This window comes from Carassius auratus, chromosome 2, assembly GCF_003368295.1.
Source record: "Carassius auratus strain Wakin chromosome 2, ASM336829v1, whole genome shotgun sequence".
NCBI lineage: Eukaryota > Metazoa > Chordata > Actinopteri > Cypriniformes > Cyprinidae > Carassius > Carassius auratus.
This window is the reverse complement of record NC_039244.1, coordinates 25,661,197-25,681,472: the sequence shown is the minus strand read 5'-3', so window position 1 is coordinate 25,681,472 and position 20,276 is coordinate 25,661,197. Positions and strand designations below refer to the sequence as shown.

Sequence of the window (20,276 nt, the reverse complement as noted above, 5' to 3'; positions counted from 1 at the left end):
CAACAGGCGATTTTGGTGTCAGATGTGTATCAGGATCATTTATAAGGAGCCGTGGGGGGAACCTACTTTGCATTGTTTAGCTTGTCCTCTGGTGTCATGTCTCCGCTCTTCACCAGCTCGTATTTGATGGCTTTGGGCACGATGGTGTCGATCAGATCAATCACTGGCAGGCTAGTGCTGATTGATTTATCCTGGATTGATGATACATTATATGGAAGGTTGGAGTGAAATTGCATGTTTGATATTGAATTCACTGATGTAGAATGTTATTCACCTTGAAGCTGTTAATGTATGAGTTTTTCTGGCCTTGTTTCAAGGTGTTGTTCACCCAGTCGATGATGACTTGGTCACTGACTTTCTCCCCATCACCGATGTCAGACAGAACCTTCAGTGTGTACCTGCAGGAGTTATTCATTGCATATGAATATATACAATATTTTGCAAATGTTTAACAAAGACCGATAACATAACCATGACAATATGACAACGTAATAAGAATAAAGGTCCACACCTAAAAGTAACCCTCAGTGGGGTGTAAGCAGATCATACGAAAAAAAAGGGAATAGTTTCATATTGCCATTAGATTTAGTTGAAACCTTGACTGTACAAATGAAGTACCTTCTCATTAGTTGCCAGATCAGTGCAAGCGTGTGCATAGGACTTCCCTCATTGATATTCTCACCACCGATTCCTACTAAGGAAAACTTTGCTTCCTTTTTTCCCAGTGCGACGGAATAATTACAATTCTCAAGCTACAAAACAAACATATGTCAACCAAATTAACATGACATGTATAATTCAACCCCAACAACTGCAGATCTCCATACTAGCATCTTTGATTAATAAAGCATGCATTTTGAATTCTACACTCCGCTATCTGGTACCCTGAGGCAGCTGTGGAAATAATCTCAGCAGGGACACAAATTCAATATGTTGCAATACAGCAGTATTTATTTTCATGTCAGAAACAAAGATATTTTGGACTGATTATTAATGTGATGAAGAAAAAAACATCTGTTACTGGATCCATTTGTTTTATTTCTTTCATTCAGCTCATATATAAACTCAATTTATGAAACCCAAATAAAAAACGTGTACAAACCTTCTTCATGTTGGATCCTAGTATTGTATAGGGAGGTTTATTGACTCTAGTCCAGTCAACAGCAACCTGGATTCTCTCATACAGCTGAAGAATGATGAGACCATCCTGCATATCCCTGGAGAAGATGGGTATAATGTTTTAGGTTGTGCTCAAGTAAAGATAACGAATCAATATAGGAATATTGGAATAAAATAAAGCATGTGTCTTATAAGCCTGTCCTCCAACAAAAAACGACCATTCAGGTCGTTTGTGCAAGCATTTTATAACGACCTATATTTACGTTTTAAAGTTAAACGGCCCCTAGCGGACGTAAAAATAATGATAGTATCGCGTTGCGTCTGTCGTGATGAAATGACGTATAACCTCATATTACCAATCAAAACGCACGTTTATTTAAATGCAATGTGTGGTCTTTTTACACCGATCTCACACATATTTTACTAGGTGGCTTATTCGTTCGAATGTACGGAAGTTCTAAGCGGCCATGCATTATATATTTTTTTCCTTTTTGTTTTCTCGTTATAACGACTTAATTTTCTCGTTATCTCGACATAATGAAAGTCGTTTTCTCGTTATAACGACTTATTTTTCTCGTTATCTCGACATAACGAATTTCGTTTTCTCGTTATAACGACTTATTTTTCTCGTTATCTCGACATAACGAATTTCGTTTTCTCGTTATAATGACTTATTTTTCTCGTTATCTCGACATAACGAAAGTTTGTTTTCTCGTTATAACGACATGACAGTTTTACTGTTGCTATAGTAACGAACTCAACTTTGACAGGCATCTGATGGACAACCATGCAGGTGCTCTTACTGTAGCCTATATTTCAGCAAATTTAGCTTCGCCTAGGTAATAACGTCTACAATACTGTATATAAATAAAGGCTGATCAATCACTGTTGATTTTTCCAGAGACAGTACAACAAACGTTTTGTTTTTGTAATTAACATGTTTAAATGGCAACACCGCGAAATTAGAGCTGCTTGGATTAAACTCACTTTTCATTTTCCCTTTATTTGAAATAAAATTATATATAATTTGTAATTTGTAGTACTCATTATATGATGTGGCAGATATCATGTATGTTACAAGCTTCTGTTTGAAAAGAGCATCCATGTGTACGTGTAGTGTATGTGTGTGTGTGTAGAAAAAAACCATTACAACATTACAGAACAAAACTGAATTAAATTGGCCTATGGATTTTACATATACATCACATTTCTCATCAATATGGTTAACAATAAAGATTAGTAATAAGGAAAAGAAGCACATCAGCCTGCATCGTTAAATCCAGTCCTACTGTAGATAAACAGAATACAGTGACGTCAACCTTGGTTTTGATAAGCAGTTATTTTATGACACAGAACGCGTTGGTGAAACTCATGCATCTAGCAGGAACTTAATACACAAAATATTCATATTGATTCAAGCATTTAACATTTATGAATTAATTAAATGTCAGTAATGAAGACTGCACAAATTATAGCGATCATGAGGAAGGTCCGAGTACAGTAAAGTGGATAGTGTACAACGCCCCATCAGTTATATTCAGGTCTATAGTGCCACCTGCTGGCGCAGTTTTGTAACTTCTTAGAGAAAATTAAGTCGTTATAACGAGAAAACGAACTTCGTTTTGTCGAGAAAACGAGAAAATGAATTCGTTATAACGAGAAAACGAACTTCGTTATGTCGAGAAAACGAGAAAATTAAGTCGTTATAACGAGAAAACAAGAAGAAAAAATATTATAATGCATGGCCGCTTAGAACTTCCATACGAATGACTGAGCTACATGAAACGCAAACCAGAGCGCAAATAAAACAGTATAAAACATTAAAATGAAAACGACCTTTTGCCGATAGGGGCGCAATTGTAGTATACGCTCTGATGGGTCGTATTTCAGGGATTTTGACAAACATGAGCAAATATGACAAATATATTTAAATATTAAATATTTTGACAAATATGAGCGTATTGGTTGGAGGACAGGTTGGTCTTATATGTTGTGATGTTTTCTGCACTATTATAGTTTATATTGTTTTGAGCTTTTGATTCCAGGACCAAGATTAGTCCTGATATTTCAACTGTCACCATAAAACAATGCATAACTGTTAACTAAACAAATGGCTGTGTTACCTGTACAAGTGATTGACGTGTGGAGTAACTCCCAGAGAATTCATCCAGTTTCTGAACGTCCTGTCTTCTCTGGTTTCACCTGAACTCAAAGACATACACCTGTGTTATGTCTGTTATTATTTTGAGGATTATTAAACAATTTCGATTAAAATACTATTTTAATTGGAAGTCCATACTGACCTCACATTATAAGTTCCAACTCTTCATCCTCATATTGAGTTAAACAGGCTAATGTTCTGATGTACCTTTTTGATTTCTTTACATAGGCTGAACGATTGGTATTAATATATTGTGAGGGGTCATATGTTAATGATTGTAGTTTCGTAACCATAACTATGTCTTCTTTTGCAGTTGTTTTCATAAATTAAGTTAGAAAAACTAGAAAAAAAAAAAAGTTAGAGCGGAAATCCTGTTTTCCATGATATGCCCCTTATAAATACGTTTTTAATAAAGCTCTTTAAATATGAATGATAAAAGTGGTTCAGAATGTTTACATTATGATAGTCTGTTGCATAATTCTGAGCTAAACGTTCTCTTCGTTTGTACAAAAGACCTTTGTCATGATTAACAATAAAACCAGGCTGAGGACTGAATTACTATTGTTATGAATGGAGCCAAGGGCAGGATGGTAAAATAATCGTCTATATCCTCTTGCAATGTAAATGGTAGAAAAAAGGCAGTTGATTGGGTTCTGGCTAATCTGCTTCTCTGTAGGCTTGCTGACAAGCTACTAGACACAGAATGGAGAAGGAAAAGGAACAATGAGATCAAGAGGACAGAAGAAAGATAAACTGAGTGTGAGATGAACCCAATCACCCACGGTTACTGATGTCACATGTGACTCCCTAACTAAGGCACATACAGTATGTGCAGAACAGCCGCAGGACGCCCCCTACTGCTCACTAAAAAAAAAAAAAAAAAAAAAAAAAAAGGAATATTATGCCACCTTACCTATTGCTTTACTTTAAGTCACTTTATTATTTTTACATTTTTAATGTTGTTTCCTAGTAGTTAAACTTGGGTAGTAGAAAGGAACTACAACTACAACTGAAGTTCTCTTTTTTCACATCTTCTTCTGCAACTTTGTCTTAGTGAACTTCTTTGACTACTTCAACTTCACTAACTATTATTATTTGTATTGTTAACATCAAGTTTTATGTTAGAAATAATCACAATATAATAATAATAACTATTATTATTATTATTTCCTACACACAGATTTCATATTTCAAACACAAAGCCTGATAACAATTATTCCTATTATTTTCTACACACAGATGAGCAAATGGATATATATATATATATATATATATATATATAATTAAATTTATGCATTTAGCAGATGCTTTTATCCAAAACGACTTACAGTGCATTCAGGCTATCAATTTTTACCTATATATATATATATATATATATATATATATATATATATATATATATATATATATATGTATATTTATCATGGGAAATGTCTGTTTGGTAGTTCGGACAGGATGTGAGCTCAGATGTGAAGCAAAGACAATGCGGCATCATTCATCACAGGCAGTCAACAAGCTCTCTGAAATGCTAAACAGACCCAGATTGCGTACAGAACACCTTTTCTTGCAGCAGACGTTAGGCGCATTCACATGTAAAAAGAATGCAACTCACCCTCAATTGCATAATCAATGCCATTTCTGGCGGGTCTGTTCAAGGCTGGGTACATGTTGAAAAGATTGGCTACAAAGGCAATGTTGAGCTTCTGGTTTCCAGCCACCACATCACTGGGAGTGACAAACTGTCTGCAATCCAGACGATCTGCCTGTCTCAGCATCAGCTCTGCCCGCCTTTCATCATCACGCTCCTAAAACAGACAGTTATTAAACCGAAATAACTACATCTATATCTGAAAGTTCTCAAAGCTCCAAAGGGGGCGCTCACGAGAACCCTTCTGAAAGTTAAACTGACAAATCGAGACACATGCAGACTGTTGGTATGCAATGTCCATAGACATGCTGATGGTGTATGGACATATGGACACAGATGGACATATTTTTGGACTTCCTTGGCCAGTCGCTCCTCAACTTTGCTTTCATCATGTTATGTTGCAAGCGGATATGCATATGAGGAAATCTGCGGCGCTATCGCAGATTCTTCTTTTTTTGACCTGAAAGGGAGGATTGTAGGGGTTGTAGCAGACCAATAACAGCATTTGTTGTTTGTGTAGAATTGATGCGTTGTTACATTTCTGGAGAGATTAATGACAGGCTGCGCCATAGGCTACTCACAACCTGCGATATAGCTACGGCATAGTTTCAACGTAGAAGTCTTAACAGATACATGCACATGGCGGCCATTGTGAGTCTGCAAGACCGCAAGTACACATGAAGTGTGCCATTTGGGACAGGGCCTAGACTGTTTGTTCTGTCTCTGGATATATAGTCCAATCAGCGTCATGTCACATTCTGTGGAGTACTGCCCCTTTTTGGGCGATTTCACTCTGGCCGTGAATTGCCTTGAGAATTGTCTTATAGACTTCCATACAAAGATTGTTTTCTTCGTCTTCTAACTGCAGGCACAGTAATGCAAATCTCTATGAGTCACAGGAGGGCTAGCACTAATGTGCTTTCATCATCATACCTAAACTTAACTTGTGCAAAAAACGGTGGGAACAAACATACCTCTATTAATTATCTTTAAGCTGAAGTCAGGGCTAGTCTGAATGGCCCACAGACCATAAAAAAAGATGGACCACACACCTTCACTCTCTTCCTGTGAAGTAAAGTGAAGCTGTCAGCTGCTAGTGGGCAGAGACATATTGTGCTGATTCAGGACCGAAGTCTGCACAGTATTGAACATGGAACCTGAGTCTGCCCAGTAGTGAGTGAAGAAGAGCCACCTCCTGCCTGTAGGTCCCACTAACACTCCAGCAGAGTTGATTGAAAACACACAACCTTAGCTGTCAATCATGACATCATACTCCCATTTTTAAAGCGTCACATAACTAATTAACTTATTTAAATGAACACTTGAACTTACATCAATGTGATAAAAACTGCATGAAATGACAAAAAAAAACATGTGAAAAAAAAAATATAATTTGAAGGGTAATTTAATTATTTGAATTTGCCTTGTCCAAATACCCACATTTGCAGTCTTGGCCACTTAAGAGAGTGTGCTCACGACAGGAAGTAAGTGTGCAAGACTGTCCCCAGTCTTAGAAAAACCAAAGCGCAGTGCCCTTAACACACACTAAATCCACACTATCTCCAATACCGTTCCATGGTACAGTATTCGAGGCTTAGTGTATCCCATCATGCATCATGTTCTGAAAATAAATCGTGAGACTTTTTAATGAGATCTCGAGAAGTCACGGAAACCTTTCCAATGAAGGTTAAATAGTAATGATAATTAGATATATTATATATAATTTGGTAGTAAACAAATAATTTATTTTTTTATTGGTGCAAATGAGTAATGGTGATATTTACTTTGCACAACATTTGCAGCTGTATTATTATTATTATTATTATTTTTTTGATTACTTAATTAGAAGCATTACAAAATTAAATTGTGTCATCTGTTATGGGGATTACTGAACAGACATTTAGGAGTTGATTTTGAAATGCAAAAATAAAGCTCTGTAAACTCTTGCATTTGTACAACACTATAAGTTTGTCCCATCATATAATGGAAAATTCTATACACACTTGTGGTCTCCGTGCTCACATAAACACTTGGAGCGAAAACCGCAAATCGCCAAATAAAAATAGTCAAGTGGTCAAGTGCAAAGACTACAAGTGCAGGTATTTGGACAAAGCAATTGTCTCACATTCCATTAGATTACATGGTGAGGGCGGGCTTTATGACCTATACTGGGTTCAGCCACCTGGTGGCGATCGAAACATTTTGGCTTCACTTTTCAGGGCTTGTGCGGCACATTAGCCATGGATAAAGCAAACCAGTATCCTACCAGTAAAGTTCTGATGGATGAAAATTTCAGGTAAAGACAATTATATTGACATAGTCGTAAGACACGCGAGTCCATTATTATTTGTGTGCAAATAAACAAATCATGTATGTGCGCTTTCTGACAGCTTTTTGCACGAGCACATTTCAGTATGGTTGCATGTCTGGCAGGGGTTTTTTAATGGACACTTGCTGAAGAAGCATGTTTTCATAGGAGTTTTCAATGGTTGGTGTGTATACATACTGTTTGGGCATCAACACTCACTCTGACAGAGGAACTGTTCACTGGTGAAATTCGTTCGACAAATTCTAAATGTTTTATTTGCCTTTTTTTTACTTCTATTTTGCTCTGTTTAATAAATCTGAATGAATGACTAAATATATCTGAATATATTTATATAGAGTACAGTCAGGTTAAGGCGACTGGTATAGTGTCTGTTGGCATCTCCGTGTGGTCCTGTTTGGTATTGCAGCTTGACTTGTAGTTATAGAAAATATCTCAGTTATCTTGAAAAAGTCTTACAGAAAATGTAGTTTTTTGAGAATCTGAAATTTAAAATGTTTCAAGCCTTGACATTTTACCTTTTGTTAAATTGGGATAAATTTTACTGGGATGTATGCAACAATTGTTGCACGTGTTGTCCTCACTAGAACATTTTCCTCCAGCCGCTATTGATACAAAAAACTAAAAATATGAACATAAAATGTCTGAGAGCACACACACAAAACAAACAAGCAAACAAACAAAACAGAGAGATGCAATTTTGTGTGCAAGTCGGATAATATTTCAGTTTTGTGAAAAATGATTTTAAATGTGTTTAAAGTTTTGATTCATGCTTGTTTTATAAAATGCGTTGTTATATTTTTGATTAACGCTTATTATTTTTCAATTCCATGACCATTGTTTGCTATTCTGACAACTCACATCTTTTAATTTTGTGCAATATATTTTAATTGCATTTAAAAAAAAAAAATTTCACGCTTATTATTTGTTTGTTTGCTTGTTTTGTTTATTATCTATGACTGCAATCCATTTGGTGTAAAATGTATCCCGTAAAATACAGCTGGATAAAACAAAAACAGTTTCTGCCTTCATTTCAGGCTGCAAAGCAACTAAATTTGATTACAAACAAACAGAATGTTGTTGTATTTTTGGACTGTCAAGGAATTTGAAAAATAGTAATAGTGCAATAGTAGTTTTTTTTTTTTTTTTTTTTACAGAACTATTTATAATCTAAGGACAAATAAACCTGTCCAATTCCAATTAACAAACACAACACTTATGTCCAATCTTATGTTGTCCTTTACTCTCATATTTCCATTGACTTTTGAGTCTCAAAAAGTCCCCCTATTTCTTAGCTTCACGACATCATGTCATTAAATGCTGGAACAAACGCTGACACAGGAAACCAATCAGCATGTTGGCTTCCTCAGTAAAAAGGCAAAGGTCGCTGACCAAATGCTCAGAATGACTTACATTGAAACCAGAGATGTCAATGTCAATCCTCATCTCGTCATCCCCGTCTCCTTTAGGCGAGATCTGATTAAGCAGGTGGAAATAGGCCCTGGAGTCCTGAGAGCAGAAAAAGGCTCTGTTTAGTTACATAAGTCTTAACTGGCATGCAAATGACAGCTCAAAGGTTCTGATGTCAAACTAAATCAAAGGCTGGGTTATTATATTGTTCACAGGGTTTCAAATTTAAGCCTGTGATTAATTTACTCATTGACATTGAGCTGTAGAATGTATGCTGTATCAGATGAACATTTCTCTCTCATAATACTCTACTCCACATGATACAGAGCTTTTAATACCGCAATACAATAAGCTTTTAATGAAGTTACTCAATGTTCCTTTGTTACCAGTACTAGACCGAGGTTCTTAAATTGGTAATGGAGGCTTATCTCAGCTGTAACTGTCAAACTGTTGAATCCGCAGTGGAAGGAAGTAGTTCTGCACAAAAGAAACTTTTAAAAGACACTGTTGTTGTCTCTTTTTTTACAAACCTGTGCCTTTGAACTGCTGTATAAATGCAATATCACACTTGTAGCCATGTGATATGGCTGTATATCAGCATGCTTTGTCGTGCTGATTTACAGCCATAACGCACTGCTACTCGTGTGATATTACTCACAAACACACACACACACACACACACACACACATATATATATATATATATTAGTGCTGTCAAAATCGGGCGTTACTGCAAGCAATAATTTTATTTTTTTCAGTTTAACACGTTAAAATTATTTTACGCAATTAATACAAGAGTGGAGCTAGGGTTGGCCACCCAGTCACAACTGATGCTTCTGTCTCTTTTTTTCTTTACAAGAATTGCATTAATTTAAATGCTGAATATGTCTCTACGACCACATCAAACAGGAAACTTTTCAGACATGCACTCCAACTTTGCATCAGTGCTAGGCACTAGTCAAACAAGCCCAAAATAAAAGGCACATGTGATGAGGGAGCTTCAATAGAACGCTTTAGAACATTTATCTGAAATGCAGTGGTTTTCAAACCTGTCCTGAAGCACTCTAGCACCGTCTCCGTCATCTAACAATAACTTTAACTTCAGCAATAACTTTAGTAATTTAATTTAATTTAGTTTAATTTAGTATTTGATAACTTTATCAGTTTCTGTATATTTAATTTTCACAAGTTATTATGGACCCACTTTATATTAAGTGGCCTTAACTACTATGTACTTACATTTTAATTAATAATTTAGTACAATGTACTAATTGTGCACATACATGTTTTTATATTGTACTTATATAAAAAAGACGACATGTAATTACATCTGTATTTAATTTCTGTAATTACATTTATAATTACACTGTTGACCCATACTTTACACCTTAACCCACCCTTAAACTTACCCATACCTCCAACCCTCTCCCTAACCTTACCCCTATCCCACCTCAATAGCAGCAAAAGTGTTTTACAATACAATATGAATACAATAAGTACATTGTACTTATTTCTTTATGTAAGTACATAGTAGTTAAGGCCACTTAATATAAAGTGGGACCGGTATTATCATTATTATTATTATTATGGGTTTGTGAAGATTGTTTTAAGTTCATTTAAATTAGAAGTTTTTTTTTTTAAAGTCTAATAAGTTTTAAAATTGATAGCTTTTATATATCAATTACTGTAATGTTGAGTGGCTATAGTCAATCATTAAACATCGGAGAGACATCAGTTGTATTTGTATCAGTGATACTTGCCTTCAGTCAGAGAGGCCTAGTGGTTAGAGAGTATGACTCCTAACCCTAGGGTTGTGGGTTCGAGTCTCGGGCCGGCAATAACATGACTTAGGTGCCCTTGAGCAAGGCACCGAACCCCCAACTGCACGATTAATTTCAGAACAATATGTGACTAATTAGTTACTTTTTTTAATCAATTGACAGCACTAATTTATTCATTTATTTTATTTCTGTGGGTGTGTATAGTAAACTTCAGCCCAAAACCTAGTTCTAATGAAATGAAGTAAATGTTCATTAACAACTGATAATGATGACTTCTGTGATAAAGCTTATAATTAGCTACCTTAATATCATCACTGAAGTTTGTGATCTGTTGCCAGCCAGCAGCTTTGAGGTGATAGTTGACCCATCGCAGCAAAAGGTCCTCGGGGGACATTGACATCAGGTGGTCCAGCTCCTCTGACTCATCCAGCAAAGCAATTAGAGCTACACAGGCATAAATACACAGACTTGTGTTAGTGAAATCTCTTGAGAGCAATAAATCAGTCACTCATGTACATGCATGCTTTTATTTATATATGGCAGCAATCAGAACCCTATTGGACAGCTCCATGATTATAAAAAAACAAATTCTGGCTATTACAGCAAAGTAATGACCTTCGTTTCGTGAGATCTCAATGTCAGCGAAGAGACCAATTTTTATGATTTGCCAAAGGAGGCCAAGCACGAGGTGAGGGGTTCCTGCTTTCATGTCCTGAGCATCGATGTTGACAACCGTGCAGCCAATAGCCGACGCAGAGTTAAGAGCCAACACCAGATTCTCCTGTATGAAACAATATATAGAACTATTTGTTGTCAAAATAACTCTAATCCACACATCTTTTATTAGAAAGATTATTTAGGTCCGTTCACACCAAGGACAATAACTATACCAATAAAGTTTTCATTATCATTCTAATTATGTAAAAATCATGATGTGCTTACCACAGTTGTAACAGTAATGAAACAGACAAACAATGTTGTTGGAATCACTTTGTTTGCCCAGCCGATAAACAATGAAAACACTGACAGCTAATCAGTATCCACTTGACTTTAAAAAGCTCAAGTTTTTATAACATTATCATGTGATGTTGTGGATGCTATGTGTAGTTAGCATTATCTATTTAGCTGTCATTTTCAGTGTGAAAGGGTCTTAAAGATAACAAACTAATATAAAATGCATTAGGGTCAATCTCATAAAACCTGCCAAGAACATGATATATCAAGAACATGTTACATATATATATATATATATATATATATATATATATATATATATATATATATATATATATATATATATATATATATATTAGTGCTGGGCAACGATTAAATATTTTAATCGCGATTAATCGCATGATTTTCTGTGATTAATCGCGATTAATCGCAGCATGCGCAAAATTCAATAATGAAATCAAAAGTAGTGTATTGTGTAATTTTATTCTTTCAAAGTTCTACTGTATGAACAAAAGTGCAATACAATTTTGTTTGTCAAAACTTTAAACAAATAAAGTGCTTTTTTACAACAGTTAAAAGTTAGTAGCAGTTAACATTTCTTGTAAATCTTAACTTAAACATTAATGTAATCAAATTAAATATAACATTAACGTATAAATAAAACATTAAAGTTTTGTTTAGTTTGTAATATATATATATATATATATATATATATATATATATATATATATATATATATATATATATATATATATATATATACACAGGTATATATAAATTATGTCCAGAACCTCAATCATAACATTTTAACTGCCCCCTTCCGAGCAACAACATCAATCTCCTTTAAGAGACTGAGAATCTCAGTCAAAAAAAAAAAAAGTCATTTAGCCTATCCATTCTTCCAACTTTACATTTACTTACTCATCTGCACCTAGCCAGTTGCTTAGACACACAAGGTCATTCACATTTTCAGATCAGAATCAGAATCAGAATGAGCTTTATTGCCAGGTATGTTTACACATATGAGGATGAATTTGTTTTCGTGACAGAAGCTCCACAGTACAACAGAATGACAGCGAAAGAAAACACAAAACACATAATAAAAGAATAAAAAATAACGCGGTTTCTTGGAATGGTAGGGTTTTTTGTAAATTTGTATTGAGATGATAAAGAGAGACATTTTGCCGAAACGTGCGCTAAACATTTTATTCCTGTTGCACATCAGTGGGACATTTCAAATAAAGTCAGCACACTTAGCACAGATAGCGCAAGAAATATGATAGCTGCTGCGAGACGTCTGCTTTTTGAACACGCCCTCTGCAACGCGCACAGTCTCCAGTGTTCTGTCATAGTATCTCTGCACAACAGCGCGTTTGACAACGTCCTGGCCAAATGCAGCGAGTGCTGCAGAATTAGAACAAAACAAATTGAACTTAGACAAAAGAAGGAGTCGCTTATACAAGTCATTCCTACCAGATGGAATTCGGCTCTGGACATGATTTTCTGTTTTGCGCTGTAGCTCATCCCAAGCAGCAAGTAGCCTACTGATAAACATCCCACCCCTCCTGTGACCCATGGTTTGTGTTGTATTCGGTTGTTTTATTACAGTCTAGCTATGTGTAGTGAAACGCAGTGAGCAACGGACTTTCAAAATAAAAAGTACGTTAACGCGCGATAAACTAATAGTCGGCGTTAATTAATTAATGCGTTAACGCGATAAAAACGCGTTAACTTGCCCAGCCCTAATATATATATATATATATACAGTGGGTACGGAAAGTATTCAGACCCCCTTACATTTTTCACTCTTTGTTATATTGCAGGCATCTGCTAAAATCATTTAAGTAATTTTTTTCTTCCATATTAATGTACACACAGCACCCCATGTTGACAGAAAAACACAGAATTGTTGACATATTTGCTGTGACACTCATATATTTAACTCAGGTGCTGTCCATTTCTTCTGATCATCCTTGAGATGGTTCTACCCCTTCATTTGAGCCCAGCTGTGTTTGATTATACTGATTGGTCTTGTTTAGGAAAGCCACACACCGGTCTATATAAGACCTTACAGCTCACTGTTCATGTCAGAGCAAATGAGAATCATGAGGTCAAAGGAACTGCCTGAAGAGCTCAGAGACAGAAGTGTGGCAAGGCACAGATCTGGCCAAGGTTACAAAACAATTTCTGCTGCACTTAAGGTTCCTAAGAGCACAGTGGCCTCCATTATCCTTAAATGGAAGACGTTTCAGACGACCAGAACCCTTCCTAGAGCTGGCCATCCGGCCAAACTGAGCCATCGGGGGAGAAGAGCCTAGGTGAGAGAGGTACAGTAGAGAAGAACCCAAAGATGACTGTGGCTGAGCTTCAGAGATGCAGTCGGGAGATGGGAGGAAGTTGTAGAAAGTCAACCATCACTGCAGCCCTCCACGAGTCTGAGCTTTATGGCAGAGCGGCCCGCCTCTTCTCAGTGCAAGACACATGTAAGCCCCCATGGAGCTTGCTAAAAAACACCTGAAGGATTCTCTGGACTGATGGGACCAAGATAGAACTTTTTGGCCTTAATTCTAAGTGGTATGTGTGGAGAAAACCAGGCACTGCTAATTACCTGTCCAATACAGTCCAAACAGTGAAACATGGTGGTGGCAGCATCATGCTGTGAGGGTGTTTTTCAGCTGCAGGGACAGGACGACTGGTTGCAATTGAGGGAAAGATGAATGCAGCCAAGTACCGGGATATCCTGGACGAAAACCTTCTCCAGAGTACTCCGGACCTCAGAATCGGCCGACGGTCCAGCCCTGACTTAAACCCAATTGAGCATCTCTTGAGAGACCTGAAAATGGCTGTCCACCAACGTTTACCATCCAACCTGACAGAACTGCAGACGATCTGCAAGGAGGAATGGCAGAGCATCAACAGCCCATCCCCGATGCTTGTTGCATCTTTCCCAAAAAGACTCATGGCTGAATTAGATCAAAATCGTGCTTCTATTAAATACTAAGCAAAGGGTCTGAATACTTAGGACCATGTGATATTTCAGGTTTTCTTTTTTAATAAATGTGCAAAAATGTCAATCATTCTGTGTTTTTCTGGCAACATGAGGTGCTGTGTGTACATTAATGAGAAAAAAAAAATAACTTTAATGATTTTAGCAAATGGCTGCAATATAACAGAGTGAAAAATGTAAGGGGTTCTGAATACTTTCCGTACCCACTGTGTGTGTGTGTGTGTGTGTGTGTGTGTATGTATATATGTATATGTATATATATACATATATATACATGTATATATATATATATATATATATATATATATTAGGATATTTTTAATTTAAGCAAGAAAGCATGTTTTTTTTATTATTATTATTATGTGCGTGTGACAAACATATATATATATATTTCCTTTTTTAATTTTGGTGGGGGAAAATACGTTTCCCTATCTGTCGGCGGTCACTACGAGTTATGTCGACCGACAAATGGGGTCTCACTTGGGAGGCCAATCATCTCTGATTTTAAGAGAAAACGCCAATGAAATTGGCAAGTGGATTAACACACCTGAGCCACTCCCCGTGCCAGCGGGTATAAATAGGGCGACAGGTACATCCACTCATTAGATTTTTGCTTCGGAGCCGAGTGGTTGTATGAAAGCTGTTATACTCCACAAAGCCATTCATCTGCTGTGTCGGGAAGCTGTTCTGGTTGGCGGTACGGCGCAAACAGCGGTGTCCCTTTCAGCGATTCCCCTGGGCGCTTCAACTAAGAGAGCAGATTTCCTAAAAGAGCAAATCGCGGACGATTCGCGTCTTTTTCAAGACGCCGTTTCGTCCGCGTCCTTCTGGATGCGGTCGTTTCCTGTTCTCTGACAACGGCCACATTCGCTCTCTTCCGTGTCTGGGCATTCAGCACGCTGAAGGCGCGTTCGTGGATGGTTCATGCACGCGCTGCGTGTGTGACCATGGCAACGCTGTGATCGCGTCTCCCCTTTCTTAAAGGGAAGGGAGCAGACCCCTCTGTCACTACCCATTCTGGTTTCTCTGTCTCGAGCAGAGGACCGCCGGCTAGTGCTCTGGAAAATTTGAAGGTGACAGTGAGAGATTCTCCGCCGGGCCACGCCCCACGGACCTCTTACCCCTTCCGCAGTGTTTGTCCTGTGCAGCTGCTGGGTGATTTTGCTGGGCTGTCTTATGGCAGTCCCAACGGGTCATTCAGTTTGCCGCCGGAGATCAGATGTCGATTGCAGCATCGGGGATGGGCTGTTGACCTCTGTGGATGAAGATTCGGTGGGGCTGCCCCCCTCGGGTGTTGTCGCCACTGCCGAATTGGACCCAGAGTTGACAGCCGTGCTTGCCCGGGCAGCTGTGAGCATCAGGATGGAGGTGAATGCACCACCCAGCCCTGAGTGCTCATGGCTGTTTGATTGGTTCTCGGTGTGGAGCGCGACTCACAACCGCGTTTTACTCTGGTTCCTTTCTTCCCGGATGTGCATGGGGAAGTGATGTAGTCGTGGATGGCCCCTTTTACGGCCGGAAGCAGCTCATTTCGTTCCTCCGTCCTCACTACCCTCGATGGCGAGGCAGCTAGGGGTGTGTTGACATTCCCCAGCAGGAGAGTGCGATTGCGGTGCACTTGTATCCGCAAAACGCCGCCACTGGGAGGGATAGTCCGCGCCCCTCACCCAAGGCCTGTAAGCTGTCGGCCGCGCTCACTACCAAGGCTTACAGTGCTGCGGGCCAAGCTGTCTCTGCTTTGCATGCCATGGCTATCCTGCAAACCCAACAAGCCAAGGCCCTACGAGGGTAGGACCAACCCGAGGTTGATGCAGGAGCTGTGCATGGCGACTGACCTCCCCCTTCTGGGTGACGGAAGTCACAACGCAGTCCCTCGGGTAGGCGATGTCCACTCTGGTGGTCCAGTAGTGCCGTTTCAGGTTCAGCCTGGTCTGTATGAGAGACATTGACCCATGTCCCAGGCTGTCCTGTGTGGCGACGCTGTCAGGGGCTGTGCCCAGTAGTTCCTGACAGAACAACAGCAGACTGAGGCCATACAGCACATTTTGCCACGACGTGATCCTCCGGTTGCCACCATTCCGTCGCAGGCAGTGCCTCAGCCTGCTTGTCGCCGAGGGTGCCCCCCTGCGTCCTCCACACCAGCTCCGCCCCGTGCTGAGAGTTCTTCGAGGCCGGCGCGTCGAGCCCCGCGCAGGAGAGCGGCGTCCCCCGTGTCACTCCCGGCTGCAAAGTCCTCGAGGAAGTCGACTAAGCGGCCCTGACACGGGCAACTCGGAGATGCGGAGAACTGCTCTTCAGGAGATGGCGGAGAGAGCGCCACTCCTTCCCCCGGAGGAGGGCTGGGTGGAGAATCTTCTGGTTCTGTTCCGCCGCTGGTCGAACGGCCAGTGGCACCCACATTTTCATTGGAAGAGCAATTTCTCCTTCCTCCGAGTTGCAAGGCTCGTGGGCTGACAATGAGCGACGCACAGCTTCCTCATTCTCACCCACGACGCCCCCTTTCGCCAGCGGCCAAGAGGTCGCGGTTCGGAGACGCAACGCCTCTCCACGCGTCTCTGGCCAGTTCCTCCAGGAACAAGGGGAGTGTGGTTGCGATGACCCAGGACGCAGTGCCTTCTGGGCCTTCCGGCACGACTCCCCATCGCTGCACCACTGCGGGTATGTCGACTGTCCCTTTGGTGCCACTTGTACGGTATCTGGGAGCGTGGCTTGCACTGCCCAACCCGTCACGCTGGCTCATCTCGGCTATGCGATTCAGTTCGCCCGGCGACCCCCCAAGTTCAATGGCGTGCTTGAGACTTCGGTGGCAGTCCAGGATGCCCCTGTCTTGCGCGAGGAGATTGCTGTCCTGCTGGCGAAGGATGCAATCGAGCCGGTCCCTCCAGCTGAGATGAGGACGGGGCATGGCAGTACAAGGTCCTCCCCTTCGGGCTCTCCCTGTCCCCCCGTGTCTTCACGAAGGTCGCGGAGGGCGCCCTTGCCGCACTCTGGGAAGTGGGCATCAGGATCCTCAACTATCTCGACGACTGGCTCATTATGGCCCGGTCCCGAGAAGAGTTGTGCGATCACAGGGACTTCGTGCTTCGGCACCTCAGTCAGTTGGGGCTTCAGGTCAACCGGGAGAAGAGCAAGCTCTCCCCTGTGTAGAGAATCTCTTATCTCGGTATGGAGTTAGACTCACCAGCGAGTGTGCCCAGTCAGTGCTGAACTGCCTGAGTTCCCTCAGAGGCAGGACAGTGGTACCACTGAAACACTTTCAGAGGCTCCTGGGGCATATGGCATCCGCAGCCGCAGTCACGCCGCTCGGGTTGCTTCATATGAGACCACTTCAGCACTAGTTACACTCCCGAGTCCCGAGATGGGCATGGCACCGCGGTACACATCGTGTCACCATCACACTGATGTGTCGCCGCCTATTCAGTCCCTGGTCGGACCTTGCTTTTCTACGGGCCGTCGTGCCCTTAGAACAAGTGTCCCGGCACGTTGTTGTCACAACGGATGCCTCCAACTCGGGCTGGGGCACGACATGCAACGGGCAGGCAGCTTCAGGGTCCTGGACAGGACCTCGACTGCTTTGGCACATCAACTGCCTGGAGTTGCTGGCAGTGCATCTAGCTTTGCGACAGTTTCGTCCGCTAGTGCTGGACAAGCACGTGTTGGTCCGCACGGACAACACTGCGGCGGTTTCGTACATCAACCGACAGGGCGATCTACGATCATGTCGCATGTCTCAACTCGCCCGCCATCTCCTCCTCTGGAGTCAGACGTGGCTCAAGTCACTGCGCGCTGTCCACATCCCGGGGGAACTCAATCGTGCAGCCGACGTGCTCTCACGACAGCTCACTTTCCCCGGGGAATGGCGACTCCATCCCCAGACGGTCCAGCTGATCTGGAGTCGATTCGGGGAAGCCAGGTAGACCTGTTTGCTTCCCGCGAGTCCTCCCACTGCCAGCTGTACTATTCCCTGTCCCAGGCCCCCCTGGGCACAGATGCACTGGCACACAGCTGGCCTCGGGCTTTTCGCAAGTATGCGTTTCCCCCAGTGAGCCTGCTCGCACAGACTCTGTGCAAGGTCAGGGAGGATGAGGAATAGGTCCTGTTGGTTGCGCCTTACTGGCCCACCCGGACCTGGTTTTTGGAACTCATGCTCCTCGTGACAGCCCCTCCCTGGCGCATCCCCCTGAGGAGAGACCTTCTCTCTCAGGGGCTTGGCACCATTGGCACCCGCGTCCAGATCTCTGGAACCTCCACGTGTGGCTTCTAGACGGGACGCAGCAGACCTAAGTGATCTGCCCCCAGCAGTGGTAGACACTATCACTCAGGCTAGAGCCCCTTCTACGAGGCAGGCCTATGCTCTGAAGTGGAGTCTGTTCACAAATTGGTGTTCTTCTCACCGAGAAGACCCCCGGAGATGCCCGGTCAGAGTCGTGCTTTCTTTCCTGCAAGAAGGCTGGAGCGTGGGCTGTCACCCTCCACCCTGAAGGTGTATGTGGCTGCCATTGCAGCCCATCACGATGCAGTGGACGGCCGGTCCCTGGGGAGGCATGACCTGATCGTTAGGTTCCTGAGGGGTGCCAGAAGGTTACATCCTCCTAGGACACCCCTGATTCCCTCCTGGGACCTCTCTATTGTCCTGGCGGGACTTCAAAGGGGTCCCTTTGAACCGCTGGATTCGGTTGAGCTGAAGTTCCTGTCTCTCAAGACAGCGCTCCTGATCACGCTCACTTCCATCAAGAGGGTCGGGGACCTCCAAGCATTTTCGGTAAGTGAAGAGTGCCTTGTGTTCGGGCCGGCCTACTCTCACGTTGTCCTGAGACCCCGGCCTGGATACGTGCCCAAGGTTCCCACCACTCCCTTCCGAGACCAGGTGGTGAACCTGCAAGCGCTGCCCCTGGAGGAGGCAGATCCAGCCTTGTCGTTGCTGTGTCCCGTAAGAGCGCTTCGCATATACGTGGACCGCACCCAGAGCTTTATAAGCTCTGAGCAGCTCCTGGTCTGCTTTGGAGGTCAGCAGAAGGGGAGGCTGTCTCTAAGCAGAGGTTGGCCCACTGGATAGTGGACGCCATCGCCTTGGCTTACCATTCCCAAGGCGAGCCGTGCCCCCTGGGGGTGAGGGCCCACTCCACACGGAGTGTGGCCTCCTCCTATGCGTTGGCGCACGGCGCCTCTCTGGCAGACATCTGTCGAGCTGCGGGCTGGGCGACACCTAACACCTTTGCGAGGTTTTACAACCTCCGTGTAGAGCCAGTTTCTTCCCGTGTGTTGGGTAACAGGTAATTGGCAGGAAGGGCTGGCTGGGTGTCTCGCTTGCTGCGCCATTCCCCCTAACACGGGGATGTGAGCGCCTTCTTCTCCCAGTAGAGTTCCCCGGTTGGCGTACCCTGGTCGAGCGTCCTCCAGCACCCTCGGCGTCAGACTTGGCGGAGCAGTCTGTCGCCAGGCCCAGTACTGGCGTTAGCATGCCCGGAGCCGGTCAGCCCCTGTACTGGGCTAGGTGTCCATATGGCTGGGTTCCCTACGGGTAATCCCATATGTGTATTCTTCCACGGTAAGGTTTCCCTCTTGGCAAACCCGTGTCTTCCCTTGACAGATCGCTCTGTCAGTCTCTTCTGGCAGCCGTTCCATCCCTACTCCAAGGTAGGACCTGCCTCAGAGACCCTTTCCATATGTAGTACTGCCCCCTGGGTCAGTCCATATCGGTATATCCACATGTCACCTCCCTACGGGTAGGATGTGGTCTCCGTAGCGACCTTTCCTAAAGGCTCGCTTCCCCATTGTCTTGCCAGCTGAAAGAACAAATAGGGAAGATTTGAAGCAATCTTTCACTGAAGGTTGAAATCCCTTCCATTTACTTTATGTGGGCGGAACAG

General features: G+C 42.2%; 1 protein-coding gene across 3 annotated transcripts in view; it reads right to left on the bottom strand.

The window, feature by feature from the left end:
- pls1 (plastin 1 (I isoform)) overlaps window positions 1–20,276 on the bottom strand; it is a 30,332-nt gene that overhangs the window by 1,203 nt on the left and 8,853 nt on the right. For all 3 annotated transcript variants that reach the window (XM_026195703.1, XM_026195711.1, XM_026195720.1), the window contains 9 exons: window positions 11,061–11,226; window positions 10,747–10,889; window positions 8,668–8,763; window positions 4,893–5,085; window positions 3,243–3,321; window positions 1,103–1,217; window positions 619–752; window positions 275–398; window positions 67–191 (listed from right to left, as the gene is read on the bottom strand). In XM_026195703.1, the coding sequence (XP_026051488.1) occupies window positions 67–191; window positions 275–398; window positions 619–752; window positions 1,103–1,217; window positions 3,243–3,321; window positions 4,893–5,085; window positions 8,668–8,763; window positions 10,747–10,889; window positions 11,061–11,226 (1,175 nt within the window). The remainder of the gene's footprint in view (window positions 1–66; window positions 192–274; window positions 399–618; window positions 753–1,102; window positions 1,218–3,242; window positions 3,322–4,892; window positions 5,086–8,667; window positions 8,764–10,746; window positions 10,890–11,060; window positions 11,227–20,276) is intronic.